Consider the following 22,904-nt stretch of genomic DNA (forward strand, 5'->3'; position numbering starts at 1 on the left):
GGACGGACTGAACATATGCCATGAGCGAGTCATGATGGACTGACCAATTCGGTATCGTCGTATGTCGGGACCTTAGCCTGCTGGACCTTAGCCTGCTGGACCTTAGCCTGCTGGACCTTAGCCTGCTGGACCTTAGCCTGCTGGACCTCAGCCTGCTGGACCTCAGCCTGCTGGACCTCAGCCTGCTGGACCTCAGCCTGCTGGGCCTTAGCGGGCTGGACCTCAGCCTGCTGGGCCTCAGCCTGCTGGACCTTAGCGGGCTGGACCTTAGCGGGCTGTACCTTGACCTTTATGGGCGGGAGTTTGACCTCAGCGGGAGTGACCTCGACTCTAGCGGACAGGACCTTGAGGCTAGCGGGCGTGACCCGACATTGAAAGCTTGACCAGGCCATTACAGAACTAACTACAAACCTTTCATAATGGCGTTTTACCAACCCAACCAGATCTGCAAGGACCAGTTTGAAGCAAGTTTATCAAGCACGTTCTAATACCAGTCAGGTTTTTGTTCACTGTGAAGTTTTTTGTCAACTGTGATCAAATCAGGTGGACACACAACATTCCTGACCAGACGACTGAGGTGGGTCGAGACCTCACACTCGCTCAGTTCATAGCAAAGATTACATGTGGTCATCTTCCTGTATAGGTCAAGACATCTTCCTGTATAGGTCAAGACATCTTCCTGTATAGGTCAAGACATCTTCCTGCATAGGTCAAGACATCTTCCTGTATAGGTCAAGACATCTTCCTGTATAGGTCAAGACATCTTCCTGTATAGGTCAAGACATCTTCAATGTAGACAGTGTTCAATGAAGAAGATCTCAAAACCGAAGATCACTCATATTGTCACATTTTTACCTTTACTCCTCCTCCTTCTTCCATCCGTCTTTCCTTCCTTGCTCCCCCTGTCCTCCATGTACATACCAGCCATGCCCGACAACTTTGTAATTGACACTAAAAAACAAAGTAAAGTGACACTCCTCCTCTAGTCCATTAATAAACGTCTCAACTGATGATACTTAAGTTTGATGGCTTTTACAAAAAGTTGACTGAGGAGTTGTACGAGGGGTCGTTCCTCCTGACGGTGACGTGTGCAGAGCGGGTGGCCCGTTGGCTGGTGGCGTCATGCTCGGACACACACATATGAATGAGCATTTCTCCCCAGAATTTTAGTTTACCTCCCGAGGTATATTACCGTTATGGTATAGCCTGTCACCCCAGTGGGATGGATGACTGGCCCGGGGGCATGGATGACTGGCCCGGGGGCATGGATGACTGGCCCGGGGGCATGGATGACTGGCCCGGGGGCATGGATGACTGGCCCGGGGGCATGGATGACTGGCCTAGGGGGTGGGAGGTGGATGACTGTAGGCCAGGAGGATGGAGGACTGCAGGCCAGGAGGATGGATGACTGCAGGCCAGCAGGATGGAGGACTGTAGGCAAGGAGGATGGAGGACTGTAGGCCAGGAGGATGGATGACTGCAGGCCAGGAGGATGGATGACTGCAGGCCAGGAGGATGGAGGACTGTAGGCAAGGAGGATGGAGGACTGCAGGCCAGGAGGGTGGATGACTGCAGGCCAGTAGGATGGAGGACTGTAGGCAAGGAGGATGGAGGACTGTAGGCCAGGAGGATGGAGGACTGTAGGCCAAGAGAGAAAGAAGGCTGTGGTACTTGAAGATAGCAGAACTTAAGATAGACACCAGACTATTGAACCTAAGAAGATAGACACCAGACTATTGAACCGAAGATAGACACCAGACTATTGAACCGAAGATAGACACCAGACTATTGAACCTAAGATAGACACCAGACTATTGAGAAAGTTATATTACTCAAAGTAAAACTTAGTAAGGAAAACTGGTAACATATGTCATACATAAGGAAGGGTATACTGTTGACAGCAATACAAGTAAGCACCAGAGTTGACAAGTAGGTGCTTTAGTTGATGAATAGATGCCACAGTTGATAAGTAAGTGCCACAGTTGATAAGTAAGTGCCACAGTTGATAAGTAAGTGCCACAGTTGATAGACAGGTGCCACAGTTGATAAGTGCCACAGTTGATAAGTAAGTACCACAGTTGATAAGTAAGTGCCACAGTTGATAAGGAAGTGCCACAGTTAATAAGGAAGCACCAAACTATGTCATTAGCAGTTCATTCTGTGGTTGGATAGATACTACAGATGGTAAGTGCACAACTTACTTCCGGTGCAGAATACTTACTGATCATTTTGTACTGGTTATGATCATTTTGTACTGGTAATGATCATTTTGTACTGGTAATGATCATTTTGTACTGGTAATGATCATTTTGTACTGGTAATGATCATTTAATACTATTCATTAAAAAAGGAAATTCATTGTCTTAGTCGCTACTAAAAATATAAAAGACATATGTCAGAAGAGTGAGCAATGCTCTGCAAAATATTCTTTCTCCATTGCCTGTTTTGAGGTGTTGGAGGAGCGATCGTGTGATCAGCGCGACGTGAGGCAACACGAGCCATGGTCTTCCCTCACACCCGCTAACAGTCATACCTACACACACACACACACACACACACACACACACACACAACAACAACAACAACCGCCACAAGATATGAATGAAATTTTTTCTTTCCGTATGAAAAACATGGCCACCCAGTTTTACTCTGGCCACGAATGATGATGATGATGGATCAGAGAGGCGAGCTACACTCACGCTCCCTTAATATCTCAGGTCGTAACGTTGCCAAATGATAGTTAGACATTAAAGAACCTACGTCTTGAGTACCTCACCCACACAGTTGTGAGCCAAGTCTACCCTATACAAGTCATCATCTTGAAATAGGTTTGTCCTGTGAGACTATCACAACCTCCGTGGCCACCCACCCACCCACCCACCAGGGGAAGACTATCACAACCTCCGTGGCCACACTGACCCACCCACCCACCAGGGGAAGACTATCACAACCTCCGTGGCCACACTGACCCACCCACCCACCAGGGGAAGACTATCACAACCTCCGTGGCCACACTGACCCACCCACTCACCAGGGGAAGACTCTCACAACCTCCGTGGCCACACTGACCCACCCACCCACCAGGGGAAGACTATCACAACCTCCGTGGCCACACTGACCCACCCACCCACCAGGGGAAGACTATCACAACCTCCGTGGCCACACTGACCCACCCACCCACCAGGGGAAGACTATCACAACCTCCGTGGCCACCCACCCACCCACCAGGGGAAGACTATCACAACCTCCGTGGCCACCCACCCACCCACCCACCAGGGGAGGAGCGAGCCAGCATGGGCTCACGTCGCCCTCCACCATCAGAAATAAATATCTTCTTTTGCCTTAATCAGAAACTCAGGTTTGTGGACGGTAGGCTATCTTGGTCACAGGGAAAAAAGTTATGATCAGATATAATCATGCACAAAATGAGAGCATCGTAAGTAAAGGTTCATGAGGATTAAGTCCTTGATGTCGTTACAGGAAACATAATTATCTCTGTCTCCTCCCCCATGGCTTATGACGTACATGTGACGTCACCCAATGCAGCTGCTGTAGATGAAGCCTCACAGTTTCCTACAACACCATCTTGGTTATAATTAAACTTCTTTTTAACCATTTGACTTTAATGGTATCTGGCAGTTGATTCACTGCAGGTGTTGTGGAGCCGGGTAATACCGTCCCTACAGACTGTTCATGCTTGCAAGTGAAGTATGCACGCATCAACACACACACACACACACACACACACACACACACACACACACACACACTTATGAGGAACTTGTCAATATGTCAATAGATGTCAGACATGACGAGCGAGGTGCACCAGACAACAAAACAGAAGACTGAGTACCGACCGATGGCAGGATCGGTGGCTCCTGCAGGACACTACACACACACACACACACACACCTCCGCCATATACCTGGCAACACTCGCTCGCCAATATCAATTTCAGACTGGCAGGAGATTGTGTTGATTGCGGCGCCCCGTGCAGCCTCCTGACCAGGTCCAGGATCACGTGCAGCTGTTGAGGGCATCTATAATGATTCCACAACTTACAGTTGGTACAGCAGCAGCAGGTAAGACAAGTACCATGATATGTTTACAATACATCGTCATCTTACTGATAAACATGTCAACAGCTCACTCCCTAACCCCGGACACGGAACTCAGACACACAGACAGACGAACAGACAGACAGACGAACAGACGAAGAGACAGAAAAGTGGAAGTATTGTCACCAAGCATAACTGAACACCTGAGTCTTGAGTAACGTGTCAACATATGCGGCACCGACATCAGTAACATCTGTACACAGGAATTTCCTTAAGAACTCCAAACATGCGATCATCAGCGGCATAGTGTGCAGACCAGTAACCTGGCAACCACATGACATACAGTAACCTGGTAACCACATGACAGACAGTAACCTGGTAACCACATGACAGACAGTAACCTGGTAACCACATGACGTGTGTGTGTGCACGATAGCATCATCTCTAGAAGACAGTGTCTGAAGTATGCAAGATCACGTGTATTCTCTTCTGCCATATGATTGTCTTCTGTTCCTCAAAAGTACAATATGTACTCGTGTTTTCTAGCCTCTACAAGAATGTACTTTTTAAACTCATTTCTTTCTTTATGTGACGTTAAAAAGAATTTAAAGACTAACATTTTTGATGATCACAAAGTAGTAAAGTCAGGGAAGAAGAGCACAGATGACAGACCAACCTTGAATAAGATGAACTTATGTACCAAATGAACCAACTCAAAGGGTCATACTCATTCACATCAACGATGAGGATTCTTTTAAATCACTTAATCAAGTATTCAAGAGTTACAGGCGCCTTGAATCACCAGATGCAATAATTGTAGAACAGGTAACGTCTACTATCCTGTCATGGGTCACACACCAAGACTGAGGGATAAAGACGAGATGGACGAGAGGTGGAGGCCGGAGGGACGCTTGATGGAAGTGGTGGGAAATATGCCTAGGAGAACCAGGAAACCATTTGTCAACCATTTGTTTATGCAGTAGCCAGTGAACTACAGTCATATGTGATGGAATGTTCGCCTTCCCTCCTTATCCACTGCCGTTCATCTCCTGTGTGGCGTCACACAAGGCAAGATGTAAACCTCTATTCTTCTTTATCTTTTAAGCAATGTCCTGATGGATGTACCAGCTCCAGGGAAGTATGTTGATAACTCTGTCACCGCAAGTGGTGTCAACTTTGGCTTTATCTTTCACGACTACAGTAACAACAACAACAACAACAACAGCCAAAATAACAACTATTACAACAACTACCTTCCTACTAATGATGCAATTCAAGAGCATTAACATGACCAGCCTCCAGATTTACAACCATCATAATCAGTATCATTTTGATATCTTGCAACGCAGCGTATTATGAGTATCTAAATATATGAGAATGAGAACCGGTCTCAAGACTGATCCTTGTGGCACTCCACTTGTTACGTCTAGCCATCTGAGGCTTGACCATTGATCACAACACTTTGTTTACGGCCAGTCAACCAATTTCCCATCCATTTAGGTACAACCTCATCAAGGTCGTGACTCAATTTGGGACCGGTTCTCATTCTCATACATGTTAATGATGTGGATACATAATGGCTTGCATTAAAAGATGTCAAAATTCGCTGATGACACTAAGCTGGGAAATGATTCAGCTAACGAACTTGAACGTGTGCAGCTTCAAGCTGACGTAGACAAGCTGACGGACTGGGATCATAGGTGGCAAATACATTTTTTATATCGACAGATGCAAAGTTTTACATATCGGTTGGAGAAACGAGAAGGCAAGCAACAGTATGAATTCTGATAACCTACGAAAGGTGAATCAAGAAAGAGACTTGAGCTTAGTAATCTTTGGTGATCTAGAACCAAGAAAGCAGCGCACAGAAGCAGTGAAAAGAGCGAACAAAATATTCAGATTTATACGTAGGGCTTTTAATTAAGGTCTAGGGAAATCATCCTTATTACAGTTCATTGCTTCGTCCACATCTTGAATATGATGTTCTGTTTTGGTCATCCTACCAAAACGAATACATAGACAGAAGGGAAAGAATATATCGTCGAGCCACCAAGACGCTTCCCGGGCTGAGTAACGAGAGAGCAGATGAAACGGCTTGACTATTTAGCTTAGAAAAGAGAAAGTTAAGAAGTGATCTAATACAAGTATTCAAAATGGTCAAAGGCTTTAATGATCTTGATGTAACTCATTACTTAAAATTTAAGTCGTCTGATTTCACTTGTGTCAAATGGATACAAACTGTGGGTAAACCTTTACCTCAAGTGAGACCAAGTGCTTTTACTTCAACAGAATTGTAAACGTGGAACGATTGGCCAACTGGAATGGTTGAAAGCAGTATTATAGATACGTTTAAAGGACTTACAAAAAATATTTTGCTTCAAGTCCACGACTTTCATTAATTGCGCCTCCATACTCACAATTTGCAGATTATTCTCTGTGAATTATCTGTACACTTTTGACCTTCTACCAGAGTGATCTGTGAGTTTCTGATATTTTCCATTGTCATAAACAACCTTGAAAGGATCCAGTGGTCTGCTGCCGTTTGAATTACTGTGTGTCCTCAACGACATGATCACCATCAGCATTACCACCAGTAGAAGCATGATCAATAACATCACTACCACCATCAGTAGCAGCAACATCACCATCGGTAGCAGCAACATCACCATCAGTAGCAGCAACATCACCATCAGTAGCAGCAACATCACCATCAGTAGCAGCAACATCACCATCAGTAGCAGCATCTTGTCTACATCAGTAAGATCGGCCATACTGTGACGTTCAGTATGTGGCTGGGCGGGTGTGCCAGGCTGCTCACAAGAAGCAGTGGATGGAGAACCTTCACCCAGCCTCCTCCTGCTGTAGATTGGAACACACCCACCTATTTTTATCCCTAGGGGCGCCGTGAGCAGCAGCCTTCTGCCCCTCTCTTCCCTAATATGGAACACTCACTTACCTGACCCCGGTGATACCTTCTCTAACTCAGGTTACACTCCTTCACTACTGGGTCATAGGGGCACTGTAACCACCTCCCCCCACCCCACTCCCAGTCATCAAACGTATTAACCTGATACAAGAACCACCACCACCTGGCTCACGACAACACTTGATACAAGAACCACCACCACCTGGCTCACGACAACACTTGAATCTGAGAGGACTACCTAATATCTCAGACTGTGTCTTGTTATCGCCACTTACTCTCGTTCAGAAGCTAAGTATTTGTGTTTGTTCTGTCTGGTTAGTGATGGGTTGTCGTAGATATCTCAAGCATTCACCCTCAGCAAAAAGATGTTCTCAGCACAAACATAATACTTAGGAATGGTAGACCAAACAGCCTCGTACCTCAGACACTAACATCTAACTTCCAGGTGGAAGACTTTTGCATCTGATCTTTCAGTGTACACAGATGGGAGTGGCACTCCCTCTGTATCCTTCAAGGATGAAAATAAACAAGAAAACCCCAGTGATCACCATACATGTGTTTACATAGACCCGCCCCAGGCACCGCCAGGGGTACGTCACTGCCAGTGGGATGTGGACCCGCCCAAGGCACAGCCAGGGGTACGTCACTGCCAGTGGGGTGTGGACCCGCCCGAGGTTACGCATGAGGAAAAGTGTCACGGCAGATCTCCGTCATAAGACCATCAGCTCCTGCTGACGGTACAGCGGAGATCGTCAAGAGAAAAGCTTAATTTTGCAGGTAATTGTACACAGATGACCAGCTTCCATATATCGTACTTTATAAATAACCAGCTTCCAGAGACCGAACTTTACAAGTAGACCAGCTTCCAGAGACCGTACTTTACAAGTACACCAGCTTCCATATATCGTACTTTATAAATAACCAGCTTCCAGAGACCGAACTTTACAAGTAGACCAGCTTCCAGAGATCGCACTTTACAAGTAGACCAGCTTGGATGTGGATATGAGGGGGAGGAGGAGGAGAGGGGTGAGGAAGGAGGGGGATGGGTGGGGGAGGAGGGGGATGTGTGGGGGAGGAGGAGGGGGGGGGGAAGAAATGTATACATCGTGATGATGATATGGTTGTGTGGCTATGTATACATCGTGATGATGATATGGTTGTGTGGCTATGTATACATCGTGATGATGATATGGTTGTGTGGCTATGTATACATCGTGATGATGATATGGTTGTGTGGCTATGTATACATCGTGATGATGATATGGTTGTGTCTGCTTGCGTGATGGGACCCACGCGCTTGGCTCTCATGACCAGGGACAGGATGCAGATGGTGCAGCACAGACCAGTCACATGACACAGTGCTGGTTCTAGACATCGTGAATGTAAAGCAATTTTTGGTTATCACGAGTGAATAACTAATCCTGTCTCCTTTATTCCCATGGGGTTCCATGCGACTCACGGCTAGAGGTTGGCCTGTACTGCCGGATGATCGCTATATCTGGCGGCCAAACCTACGCTGCCCCAACGGGACTGTTCGTGGAGGCGAGGTACATGCCAGTGTAGGCCGGTGTTGGCACGATCACAATTCCCTTATGACTCTTACTAGCGTCCACCAGAGATGTCCTTCTCAGGGGCGAGCTAGCCAGCGGCGGCTAGGAAGGTGCACCGCGCCTGGGAACACGACCTGCTGTGAGGACACAGCAGTGTACAGGTTGACCACAGGGGAAGAGGAACCTTACACGAGCACTCAGTAGCAGAGTAAGGTGGGCTTCTGCTGCACAAGATCTCTTGATATTAAGGTGAAAGCAATTTATGACATCTCTTGTCCAAATAGGCAAGAGGTACATGTGCCAAGACTAGCGACGCCACAAACACGGGACTCCAGCGGAGTTTAACTCTCGTCTGGTTCTACTTCTTTAACATTTTCCTGCGTTAGAAGCTTCAGTCCTGGAGTGGTGTTACCTTCCCATACGTGCCAGGGGCCTACCACATGTTCCAGGACCTTCCTACATGTTCCCAAATGTGGTGGGAACCTTACAACACGTACTGGGGATCTTCATGCATCCATCCCTTCCTCTTCCAAATCCATTGTCCATCTCAGCACACCCTCCATTTCTCCTTCTCATTTCATCTTCTTCATCCTCCCAATTCTTGTTCCGTCTTCCCATCTCCTCACCTTTGCTCTCGCCAGAAAAGCATAGAAGGTATTACGTCATGAGGCAATGGACAGGGCCAAGACATATATAAAAGATGACAAAGGATTTGTAGGAAATCAATCAAAACCAACATAAACAACTTGGAAAAAAAAATTGTCCCAACGAGAGGGTAACCTTCGCCAGTTCTGTAGATCCGTTACGAGTAAACAAGACGCACTTGACGATCGAATACTACTGATCCAACATTGAACAAGTGATAATAAAAAAGTATATCGATTTAGTGTTTACTATCGAACATTCTTCCAATATACCAAAGGCTTAAAATGTTTTTCTGGACACCGGGAAGGAAGAACTGGACGTGGATAATAATGCCTAACATGAAGTAATTAATACTTGGCCCTGATGATTCTCCCTCAGGATATCGCAAGAAAAAGTGGCAATAAGTTTTTCTAATCACAGATATAGTCGACAGATCACTGCATGAAGGGATAGTAGCAAGAGACCAATTTTGGTAGCGTACTAACCATTTTCAAAAATGGAGACACAAAAAGCACTTTTAACTACGATCTCGTCTACCTTATCTCGTTCTTGGGTAAGCTGTCACAGGCAATAGTTACAAACAAAATTGTCAAATTCTTAGATGATGAGAAACTGACGACCGATCATCAACATGGATTCCAAAATTAAAGATTATGTTTCATGAACATGATTACATTTCTTAGTCATATATATAACAACCAGAGGTCCAAATTCTTTTCTAATGTTTTATATCTAGACTTTAGAGAAACCTTCAAAATTGTATAAAACTGGTAGAAATGAGGTGTACAGCGGACTGACTGACAGTTTGGCAACAAGGAGTGGAGAACATCTGCGACCTTAGAGTGGCTGTCATAAGTTAAATACAGTAAGGAAACTCAACCACCACACCACACACACCTCACACGAACATATCCTATATGGTTTCAACCAAACACGTTCCCCGTCCCGCACAATACTAGTAGCAATAGACATCAACAAAGCATTTGATACTGTCCAACGACACTTTCCCAAACTGAAGATACTAAGATCACCTTCTTCCATCCCTCTCAAGTTTCTTCAATCAATGATTCACCTCTTCTCAAAACGCTTTATGATCACGGTACAACTACTATAATGAAGACACTGGACACACACCCTTCAGTTACCTCTCACTATCCGTATGTGGACACACTGCTGACACAACACACATTCACAGACCTCCTCCCCTCGACGTCCCTCCACCACGGGCCGCCACTCGTCACCATAACTGACTTGTTGCAATCAGAGTTCGTACAGGCGGATGTAAGAACAGTCCTGCACCTACGAATGTTAACTTCATAAACAGTCTATAAACACATAGATGGGTATGCAATAGAATAGCTTAATTTGCTGTTAGTTAGGCTACGCTGTATATCAACTACTGTATCACTGTAACTATTCACCATTTAATGTTCAGTTAGGTTTATAATGTATAACCATAACATTTACTCTGCAAACATCCCTGCATATAGATATAACCTAACTCATACACTTATCCAAGTGTGGAACTATCCAGCTCACCCTAATCTTAAGTTCCTGCATGATAAGCCTATAGCAAGTGTCATGACCTCCAAGCTGTGCACTATCTGCTATACATCAACTGTGTATTTATGGAGGATTGGATACCTAAATCCAGTCATCCGTTACTCGTTTTTGTATCTATTTGCCTGCATTAGACTTTATGATTTGTGGTTCCGCCTGGTGGATGTGGCCGGCTTCGTGAGAGCTACGGAAACCTCACTGAAGATAGAAGGGACTCCAGGGGCAGTAAGCATAATATATATATATATATATATATATATATATATATATATATATATATATATATATGGAAAGCTGTGTAGGTATGTATATTTGCGTGTGTGGACGTGTGTATGTACATGTGTATGGGGGGGGGTTGGGCCATTTCTTTCGTCTGTTTCCTTGCGCTACCTCGCAAACGCGGGAGACAGCGACAAAGTATAAAAAAAAAAAAAAAAAAAAATATATATATATATATATATATATATATATATATATATATATATATATATATATATATATAATGAAAACCTACAAACAGTAAGGACAAAACACACACAGATGGCCCATTGGTTGAGCGACCCAACACAGTGTTTCACGATCCACAGTCACGACGGTCGTGTGAAATAACTCTAGTTTGACTCAACCTAGTGTGGGGCGTTGGCCTTATATGCCCAAACTGCCAGACCTCCCTTACCCCTAGCGAACAGGCTCTCTCTCTCTCTCTCTCTCTCTCTCTCTCTCTCTCTCTCTCTCTCTCTCTCTCTCTCTCTCTCTCTCAGTGAAAACAATTAGATGTCTTTCGTTAAAGAAACTGTGGTATAGTTAAGCTGACTTTATGGTTTAAATCGGTTGAAGGACAAAGGATCCCCCCCCCCTTCCCAAGTCAGCCACATGCCTGGCGAGTCACTGTGAGTCAGCCAGTACGTGTAGGTTGAAGTCCTCATTCCTGACCGAAATTTGCTCAGGCAACACCTAAAATAAAACGTAAACATACCCGGTATTTTAAATCCATGGAGCGCAGCAGCCAACATGTGTACAGCACCGGATAGCTAACATGTGTGATTGATGGTTGGGAAGAGAGAGAGAGAGGAGAGAGAGAGAGAGAGAGAGAGAGAGAGAGAGAGAGAGAGAGAGAGAGAGAGAGAGAGAGAGAGAGAGAGAGAGAGATGGACCATTTCCTGTACGACACGACGCATCTGACCATGTTTATCAGCGTCGTCCCGCTGCACAGAACGCTGAGACGCTTCAAGTATAGGAAGTCCCTCCACTGTCAAGACCTGAGTTAGGGGGTCAGCCACAAGGCTGGTGCACAAGAGGTTATAATGTACAGTGTTTGCCCGGAGACGCTCGTGCATACAGCCACATGGAGATAGTTCAGTCTGGAACTTACATGTACGAACCTTGATACACCCACCCCTGCCCACGAAAACACATGGAATAACACACACACACACACACACACACACACACACACACACGAGAGATGAGAAGCAAAGTACATGTTTTCCTGTATGAGTGATGATGGGGATGTGCGTCACGCGGAGGAATGTTGGCAGGGCAGGAGGACGAGACTATACTGCTGGAAACATACCACAAATACTTCGATTACAGTACACAACCTTCGGGTCGTACCACACAGCCTCTGATACCTGACTTGTATCTTTTGTTAACCAGTGAACCTTGCCACTACTACTGATACACTGCTTCTGCCGTGTCAAGGATTGATAATGACAATCTTGTTTCTTTCCACCGCTGGATGACGCTCTTGTAACCTTGATATGAAAGATATTAAATAAATTACTTTACTTGCGAGTATCTCGTCTCTCAAGGAACTTGTTGGTGTATCATGGTGCTGATGTTATACACAGGTGGAGGAGGGTGGTAACGCCAGGTGGAGGAGGCTGGTAACGCCAGGTGGAGGAGACTGGTAACGCCAAGTGGAGGAAGCTGGTAACGCCAAGTGGAGGAGGGTGGTAACGTCTGGATGGTGGGTGGGAGGCGTCCTCACACAGTGACTCAGGAGGGCAACTTTCACCAGCGTTGTTTACGTTGATACTAAATTTGAAGCACCTCGGGAAGTGACGTCACGAGGGTAGTCCCATGTTCCTCAGGGGAAGGTGTCCAGATGTACGTTACATGATCATCGACGTCCTCCATATGTGACTGTGTAACACCTGAGTCAGAACGTTACCTGCGTTACAGAGGCAGTAGCGGAAGTTACTATCAAATACCCATGGGAACTGGTCACAAGTTGGCTTAGTGAACGGTTATACCTATTTACTTTTCTATGAATAATCAGAAAAGTAAAAGAGTATCTATCTATCTATCTTGATTGTGGAAATGCCAGAGGTCCTGTGGAGGCAAGTGGCCAAGCAAAGATGCCTGTGAGGAAGGTGTACACAGACAGACATACACTGGGCGAGAGGCTCCGGCAAGCAGGGAGGAGAGGTGAGGGGTTGTGCTTCATCCAACTTCAGCTATGCCACAGAGAGAGAGAGAGAGAGAGAGAGAGAGAGAGAGAGAGAGAGAGAGAGAGAGAGAGAGAAGAGGGATGGGGGAGAGGTGTTATGATAAGCCAGTCTTCCAGAACTTAGCTTTTAGACCTTTGAAGGACTTAATTCTTCTTGTTGTGAGTGACTGAGAGACTTAAGACTTGTTCTCTACGAATACCGAGCGCCAGCTGGATGTGTGTCTGTGCGCCAGCTGGATGTATGTCTGTGCGCCAGGTGGATGTGTCTAGGCGCCCGAGATTCTCCTCCTCCAAGTTAAGAGCTGCTCCTGCTGTGGCTCCTTCATCCTTTAGTGAACCCAGTTGGATCACGTTGGCTTCCATGTAGATGGTAAATGTTTATAATCCAGGTGTCAACGTTGCAAGTCACTTTGTGATGGGTTGGACGAGGTTTGGCTGAGGGAACTTCATCTATATCCCAGGTCTGGATCAACCATAAGACGCATTACTCCAGTAAACCCAGTCGCCAATACTGTGCAGAGCCTTGAATGCTCTGGTGCTCCTGGCATTGTAACATTGGCAAGTGTCGTGAAGCTGAATGACGTGTTCTCGTTGGCAAGTGAGTGAAACCCATTATTTGTGATAAGCAACGAACCATGACAACGACTTTACGAACCGTGTATCTTAAAAGGTAATTAATTCAGATATTTCATGCGGAATGAGAGACCAGACTGGGTCACAACACAAGCTTAGCTTAGTGATCCACTTGTGTGTAACACTACAGGATGGCAGGATCTGGTTACTGTGGTACCCTGAACATAATGTAACGTTGTGTGTAACACTACAGGATGGCAGGATCTGGTTACTGTGGTACCCTGAACATAATGTAACGTTGTGTGTAACACTAAAGGATGGCAGGATCTGGTTACTGTGGTACCCTGAACATAATGTAACGTTGTGTGTAACACTACAGGATGGCAGGATCTGGTTACTGTGGTACCCTGAACATAATGTAACGTTGTGTGTAACACTAAAGGATGGCAGGATCTGGTTACTGTGGTACCCTGAACATAATGTAACGTTGACACTTACCAACAGGCAGGATGGGAGCTGCTATACCAGCGTACCAATGTTTACCCCGACCATCTTCCTGTAATGATGTGGCTAATACGCGATCATCCCGTCACACTTGTGTCACTAGTCCTACAGCCATCGCCTGCATAACGGTTACCACACACGTTGGCACAGTATATGTAGGCTTCCAGTACGTCTAGAGTGCCAGGCTTCGAATCCAGCAAACAGCTCATCACGATACCATTCCAATCCCTAGTTAGTTTTCCTCACGTCAGACATGGAGGATCATCTTGACCACATACCTTACTTTGGACCTCGACTGAGTTATATTCGTGTCAACACATCGCGTCTCATGATCCTCTTACATGGCTGAAGAGGCGACCGGTCAGCAAGGTGAGGAACGAACCACACAGGACCGTCGCTTCCAGTGTTGTTATCTTGCTTCGTCTCTCTCTGTACCTCTGTAGCCAGTGTTGACTCTGTACCTCTGTAGCCAGTGTTGACTCTGTACCTCTGTAGCCAGTGTTGACTCTGTACCTCTGTAGCCAGTGTTGACTCTGTACCTCTGTAGCCAGTGTTGACTCTGTACCTCTGTAGCCAGTGTTGACTCTGTACCTCTGTAGCCAGTGTTGACTCTGTACCTCTGTAACCAGTGTTGACTTTGTGAATGATTGTGTACACTTTTCTGAGATGAGAAGTGGCGAGGAAGATGGACGAGAGTTACCCTCAGGTCCGCAGCAAAGATCATGTGTTATGACCTCCAGATGAAGCCGCCACGACTGTTTCTCACTTCCTTGTCCAGCCTCTGCTGGTACTGAGGTGACCTCACGCTCGTGTATGACCTCCCCCTCTCCCCTCACCTTGCACCCCCGCTGCCCCACCTTGCACCCACAGGGTGCCTCCTCCCCGTTGGGCCTCTCTATCTGGGGCACATACAGCCCTCGTCAGCTGCCCCCTCCCCCGGCCTACGTCTGATGTCTGGTTGGCTGCGAGGTGGCGGGGGGGGGGGGGGGGGGGATGGGAAGTCATGGGGGAATCAGAGCGAGGGTTGTGGGAGGGGGGGGGGGGGTAGGGAGGGGGCGCGGGTATAAAGCCAGGGGTCACGGGCTGGGCCTCGCCGCTGAAGCCCATAGAGAGCAGAAGACAGGAGCCATGGTGAGTACAGCCCTGCCTCCAGGCTCAAGTTTTAAGTAGTTTGCTCGTTTTGGTGATCCCTCTTCATGGTGACCAGCGAACTTGTGACAGTCTTAAATGAACTTGGTGAAGTTCATGAGCAGCGATCATTACCTTCAGAGGACACCAGTTCCATGGTTCTGTCTTTGTAGCCAGAGCTGGTGATGCGCGGGGCTGCCACGATACGTGAATCATCTTCAGACGCAGCGCGGGAGCCACTGTGGACACTGTAGACTTGTAGCAGCGCGGGAGCCACTGTGGACACTGTTGACTTGTAGTGGATCACGAGTGATGCTTGTACACAGAGCCTGAAGTGAGGAGGTCCAGCACGATCAAGTGATCAAGAGTCCTCCTGATTCTGATCCGTCCTGACAGTCACCCCAGGATACAGTCTTGACAGTCACCCCTGAAGACATTGTGACAGTCACCCCAGGATACAGTCTTGACAACCACTCCAGGATACAGTGTTTACAGTCACAGCTTGAGACAGCGAGTTGTTAGCCCTACATACATACATACATACATACATACATACATACATACATGGTGAAAAGGGTCATAGTTGCGGAAGTGACATGTTTACCAAATGGCGTCCTAGCTTCGTCTCTTCGTTGTACATCAACTGACTTATATACATGTTATAACGGGCTACAGTTCTGGCATGAAGCTCACATCAACCATCACATTGCCCAGAGCTTCACAATGCTGCCCACAATACTGATTGTATCTCCACAATACTGTCTACACCTCTACAACACTTCCCATAACACTACAACACTGCCCATAACACTACAACACTGCCCATAACACTACAACACTGCCCATAACACTACAACACTGCCCATAACACTACAACACTGCCCATAACACCACAACATTGCCCATAACACCATAACCCCACTTTACCATCCAATGAATAGCTTACAAGGGAGAGTCAAGATCTACTACGTTGATGATATATATATATATATATATATATATATATATATATATATATATATATATATTGGGAAAGATCACAATTTTGCGCGTGATCAAGATATTCCTATGAGTCCACGGGGAAAATGAAACACGAAAAGTTCCCAAGTGCACTTTCGTGTAATAATCACATCATCAGGGGAGATACAAGAGAGAAATATAACAGTCAGTTAATATACATCGAAGAGGCGAAGCTAGGAGGGCACCAGGGGTGAATATGGGTGTTGGCGTGACACCAGGCGTGGGTGGCGGGGTGGCACTAAGGGTGGGTCAGGATGATGCCATGGCACGAGGAGAGGGTGTGGGTGGTGGGGCGGTACCAGGTGTGGGTGGTAGGGTGGCAGCACGGGTGAGTGGTGGTCTGTCTTAGTTTAAAATATCTAAAGTTGCTATATTTAGCTCTCCCGAGGATGTCAGTAGGCAACCACACCCTCTCAAGAGGCAGGAGTTAGGGGAGGGGTGGCAGGAGGGCAGGCCTACGGTCCCTGTGTTGGCAAGGTACACCACTGGTACCACCTCACCACTGGTACCACCTCACCACTGGTACAGCCTCACCACTGGTACAGCCTCACCACTGGTACCACCTCACCACTGGTACCACCTCACCACTGGTACCACCTCACCACTGGTACCACCTCACCACTGGTTAACAGTAGGAAGCGTAGTGTGACAGTAATAAACATGACCTTCGTTAAGATAAGTTAGTGCACAAACCACCTTACAGTATTATGATGATATGACGGTTCTGCTGGACCACGTCATGATGACGGCTCTGCTGGACCACGTCATGATGACGGCTCTGCTGGACCACGTCATGATGACGACTCTGCTGGACCACGTCATGATGACGGCTCTGCTGGACCACGTCATGATGACGGTTCTGCTGGACCACGTCATGATGACGGCTCTGCTGGACCACGTCATGATGACGGTTCTGCTGGACCACGTCATGATGACGGCTCTGCTGGACCACGTCATGATGACGGCTCTGCTGGACCACGTCATGATGACGGCTCTGCTGGACCACGTCATGATGACGGTTCTGCTGGACCACGTCATGATGACGGCTCTGCTGGACCACGTCATGATGACGACTCTGCTGGACCACGTCATGATGACGGCTCTGCTGGACCACGTCATGATGACGGTTCTGCTGGACCACGTCATGATGACGGTTCTGCTGGACCACGTCATGATGACGGGGTTTTATTTTTCATTTCTAACTGGATGTTTTGTTTCTTTGTTCGTCATGCAGGCGGACGAGAAGAAGGTCAAGAAGAAGAAAAAGAAGGAGGAGGAGCCTGCGCCCGCTCCTGCCCCAGCCCCAGACCCAGAACCTGCTGCTCCTGCCCCGACTCCTGTTACCACTCCTGCCTCCTCCAAACCCGCCTCTAGAAAGTCATCCTCAAAAAGAGCCAAGAAGACAGGTTCCAGCGTCTTCGATATGTTCACCCAGCGGCAGGTGGCCGAGTTCAAGGAGGGCTTCCAGATGATGGACAAGGACAAGGACGGCATCATTGGCAAGAGCGACCTTCGCCAGGTACTGACGACACGTACAAGGTGACGATGACCAAGTTGTACGAGGAATGTTGTCACACTTGCAGGATCACAAAGCACTACGTCACGTAGTACTTGTGGGTACTGTTTGCCAGTTGACATATACAGATGATGGTGTAGGGACCATAAAAGTTGTCATGTCGCCAAAGAAACTGTTAAAGTTGTGTGGTCACCAGGTACTGTGTGGTCACTAGGTACTGTGTGGTCACCAGGTACTGTGTGGTCACCAGGTACTGTGTGGTCACCAGGTACTGTGTGGTCACCAGGTACTGTGTGGTCACCAGGTACTGTGTGGTCACTAGGTACTGTGTGGTCACTAGGTACCGTGTGGTCACCAGGTACTGTGTGGTCACCAGGTACCGTGTGGTCACCAGGTACTGTGTGGTCACCAGGTACTGTGTGGTCACTAGGTACCGTGTGGTCACCAGGTACTGTGTGGTCACCAGGTACTGTGTGGTCACCAGGTACTGTGTGGTCACCAGGTACTATGTGGTCACCAGGTACTGTGTGGTCACCAGGTACCGTGTGGTCATTAGATGCTACATATGTTCTTATATGCAATGGTCAAGACTAGAGATGATGATCATTAGTCTGGAGGTCCGGACTGTATAGGAGAGTGATAACTCCTGACTGTTGACAGTGTTGTAGGGAGTGTGGAAGACAGTGCTGGGGACGCTCGTGTTGACAGTGTTGACGTCACTGATCCCTGGACAGCTTGGTGATCACTACACAGTACAAGATGATTATCTCAGAAAATGCAGAAGTTTTGGCTTCACCAAAAGCTGCAGTCGATAGGCAACAAGCATGACTGGTAACGTGCAGCAGAATACTGCATGTGGTTACTGATAACCATAGAGATCAGACATAAGGTCCAGTATATCAGTCTTCCATTTGGCCAAATTCTTTGTGCTGAACAATATTCCAAGTGAATTATTATGTTTCATTCATGATAAGGCGGCAATGCTTAGTCGTACTCGGTTATGTCCTGCACATAGACGTACTTGAAGGCGATGTAATCTTACCCATGACCACCACACAGTAACCCAACAGTAATTTTGTATCTCCTTCCTTTCACACTCATGTGGACCTCGTCACTGTGCATTTTCCTTTAACCATCCCGTGTACGTAGCTTTACACCCTCCCTCACCTTACCATACAGTGTCTCTACACCCACTCTTACACATCCTTGTTTATACCCTCCCTCACCTGACTCCAAGAATTTCATTCTATAAGTTTCCAAAATGTATTCATCATAACACTTACACTGAAATATGTATATGATTATCATTTACCAACACGTGTTGAACACCCAGCCTCCACTACACCTGAACCCCTCTCACCGGAGCCTACTACATCTTGTCATGTTGCCGTAGGTGTTTGACGAAGTGGGCAGGATTGCTACGGACAAGGAGTTGGACGACATGCTTTCCGAGACGCCCAACCCCATCAACTTCACGATGCTGCTGCAGATGTTCGCCGAGCGCAACACCGGAAGCTCAGATGACGACGAGGTGGTGGCTGCCGCCTTCAACGCCTTCAGTCAGGACGGCTGGATCGACGGGGACATGTAAGTCTGCTGCTGGGAAGAGTGAAGGCTAGGAGAGGGAGTGGCGTGGGTCCTTATTCTGGGCAACATTGTTAGATAAGAAAGGTTTAGCTGAGCGAATATAAGAATCCTGCCAATGTGACACAATTCAATAGTCAGTTATTTCCTCCCTGATGACAGCTCACGTTAACTACACGATCTGGTAATGTCCAGAGGACCTTCCCTCCCAGAGCTACAGGAAATATCGAACTTGAAGTTTAAGGTTAACAACCATGTTATGCTGCAGCTGGTTGGTCTTGCTGTCTGATGAATGATATCTATGGCCTCTCCTCTTTAGGCACTCATCTGTCTAGTGGTTCTTCTCCTCTCTATTCGATATTCATCTCTGTGGATCATTGTCCAAGATTTAAGTATTGTACATCGCGCGATGATGCAGTTGGTAATGCTAGGAGAACCTGATAATCCTCAGCCTCCGCGTGTGATGAACCGTCATTGTGATAACGCTACACATACTGAAGCAAATTACGAAAACCTACAAATGTTGTAGAACACACCATGATGATCATGAAAATGTTAGTCCCAGCTTTTCTTTTTTGTTCAATTTTATCAACTTAAAGATGGGTCTTATTATCCCTTTATTCTCTGACTTTCGGCTGACCCCCCTGCACATTTCCCAGTGTGTGTGTGTGTGTGTGTGTGTGGACCCTTCCTGAACTGGTCATACTTTCCTGTAGGTCCTGCAGGTTAACCACATCTCTGTTCCAGGTTTAGTTTTGCTCTCATGTCCTCAGATGATCATAATCTAGCCTCCTCAGGGTGGGGTCACGTTAGGGTAACCTTACATGAGATCATTTTTTCTCTTGTATGTTTTAAAGTCTCATGTCTTCTTGCCCTGCTGTGCCCTGACATGACCCTCTCTCTCTCCGTCACACAGGTTCCGACACGCTCTCATGACCTGGGGTGAGAGGTACTCCACCCAGGAGGTTGACGACGCTTACAATCAGTTCGAGATGGACGACCAAGGCTTCATCGACACAGCTGCCGCCATCAGGTTGCTCACGGGAGGCAAGAGTGAGCTGGAGGCGGAGGCTTAGGGTCATGTTAGGTCAGTGTCAGGTGGCAACACTCAGTGGTCATACTAGCAACCGTATCATACTGGTGTGTTGTGGCCCAGATCGTCTTAGGTCAATGTGATGATGAAGATCAGGTCATTTTAGTTCAGTTATGATGGTGAAGACCAAATCCTCAGGTCAGTTTGATGGTGAGGACACCTCGTGATGAGGCAATGTGATAGTGAGGATTACGTCATATCATTTCAGTATCATAATGTGGTTTATGTAAAGTTAGTATTACCAAGGATCCCAGGGCAGTCTAGAGGAATGTCTTAAATCACATCAGCTGCTGCAGAGGTCAGTGTTCCTGACCGTGACGCATTTACGGCCGCCCTGGGTCGAGCGCATAGGTTCGAATCCTAGCTACATCAGACGGTCCACAGTCAACCCAGCTGTTCATATATATATACACACACACACACACACACACATATATATATATATATATATATATATATATATATATATATATATATATATATATATATATATATATAGCGTTAATGGGATGACCTTGATTAGGACCTCAGCTGCCCGTGCCGTCTCAGCTAACATTAAGAAAAGGTTACTTAAGGTTATCTAGTGTATTTACCCAGTCAAATGATACCCTGTGTCTAAAGAACATGGGTAAGTACATACACACCTGGCATACTGATCAGTACAGTAAGTACATCCACAAAGGTAAGTGAGGAGAGCATGGAGCACAAGCCCCGGTGTGAAGGGTCGTTCATACATGCCAGGCAGGGAGGAGGTACCTGGCCGAGGGCTGGAGGAAGGCAGGATGCTGCGGTGAACCCTACTGAGTGGGCCATAAACACAAGGCGAGCGGTGGCCGCTCAAGCAACACATGGGGTAAGGTTACCTCACAGTGATCAGGGCTCTGACGCGAGTATGTTAAGACGAGGGAGGGCTTTATGGAAACGACCCTTGTATGTGGGGCTACAGCCATCCTGACTACATACAAATGGTGTTAAGCTGAAGTACTTGAGTTCAAAGGTCTTATGTCAAGAAAGCCAAAGATCTTACTTAGCACACTATCACATGTATTTAGCATCAGAAGTGTTTGGTAACTCGCACCTGATATAATGTAATCTTTCAGGCTGACTATTGGTCCCTTTCACCGGGAGTAGGCGTGGTTTAAAACTGCAACCTTGGCGGTGATTGGCGAGATGCAACACCCGTCGCTAGTGGACGGGGGTGGGGGCCAGGAACTCCCCACCGCTGATAAATATATATACTATTATATTGACGACTCTCCTCAGAGCCGAGGATTATATTACCCATCACACATTACTTCTGCCTGTCCCTCTCTATTTTTGTATTCTTACCTCTTACCTCCTCATCAGAAAATACTACTTATTATCATTATTGTGTAGGTGATGACTCTTGCATGTATTTCACTTGTTAGAGGACCACACACAGTCCTTCATAAGGCAGCTGATATCTCTAGTGGGAACACCACAGAGCGTGAGTATCCACAAAAAAAGAGACCAAAAGGTAAATGAGAGACCAACAAATGGCTGAAGATAATAGCGAGGATGATTGTGTTTATCTCTCAGGGCCCAACGAAGCACCTGTATGCTCATAGCGTATGCTTCCTCAGAGGCCATATGGTCTTCAGCCATTTGTAACAGTCTGTCAGGAAATAAATAGGAAAAAAAATTGCCTCATTTTTCATTTCAGTCCAAAAAATGCACGTGAAGGAAGCCTAAGAATGAACAGGAACTGCACCGGAACATCTCAAAGAACAGTTTGCTGGGTTACACATCTTAATCCTGATTTTAGTAAACGATGTATCTTCTCATGTCTGAAAGTTGTTTAAATTCTTTTTAACATTTGAAACATTGTTCCCTCGTGTTCACGAAGAAAGGCGTTCCTCGGGATTTTATCCTGCCTTCTTTCCTTCATCCTCTCAATCAATCGTTTCACTCTTACATTGATGATCACGATATACCTATATTTCAAATCACTTTTCTTCTCCTAAATCTACTACTCGTTCTCTATTTTGGAATGACCAAACATTTTCTCATGTTTCGGACCTGTGCAGTATCTGGTACTGGGGAAGCAGTAACCTGGTTAAATCTGATTGCGTTACAACGCAGTTTCTACCTGTCTACCTAGATATCATTCGTTTCCCTCCAGTCAGTTTCAAAACACCACAATTTATTTCTACAAATATCATAAACACTTCAGGCATAACAGTATCCTCCCCTGGAAACCCCACAATCTACATCACAAAGCTGGGAGGACTATGTAGGTGCCTCAGTAACCTGTCTTGTAAGCAGCTGTTTCAT

General features: G+C 46.5%; 2 protein-coding genes across 3 annotated transcripts in view; one reads left to right on the plus strand and one right to left on the minus strand.

Annotated features, from left to right (window-relative positions):
* Positions 1 to 22,904, minus strand: part of Ppcs (phosphopantothenoylcysteine synthetase) — a 61,432-nt gene that overhangs the window by 25,902 nt on the left and 12,626 nt on the right. The gene's annotated exons all lie outside the window — the stretch shown is intronic.
* Positions 15,331 to 22,498, plus strand: Mlc2 (myosin light chain 2). Of its 2 annotated transcripts, XM_071678431.1 has the most exons (5): positions 15,331 to 15,399; positions 17,651 to 17,935; positions 19,326 to 19,519; positions 20,433 to 20,603; positions 21,710 to 22,498. In XM_071678431.1, exons 1-4 carry the CDS (start codon positions 15,397 to 15,399, stop codon positions 20,590 to 20,592), a joined length of 642 nt encoding a protein of 213 aa, XP_071534532.1. In that variant the 5' UTR covers positions 15,331 to 15,396; the 3' UTR covers positions 20,593 to 20,603; positions 21,710 to 22,498. The 2 variants fall into 2 exon arrangements, with proteins under 2 accessions (XP_071534532.1, XP_071534531.1); XM_071678430.1 differs by lacking the exon at positions 15,331 to 15,399 and having other exon boundaries at positions 17,645 to 17,935.

This window comes from Panulirus ornatus, chromosome 27 (assembly GCF_036320965.1).
Source record: "Panulirus ornatus isolate Po-2019 chromosome 27, ASM3632096v1, whole genome shotgun sequence".
Taxonomy (NCBI): Eukaryota; Metazoa; Arthropoda; class Malacostraca; order Decapoda; family Palinuridae; genus Panulirus; species Panulirus ornatus.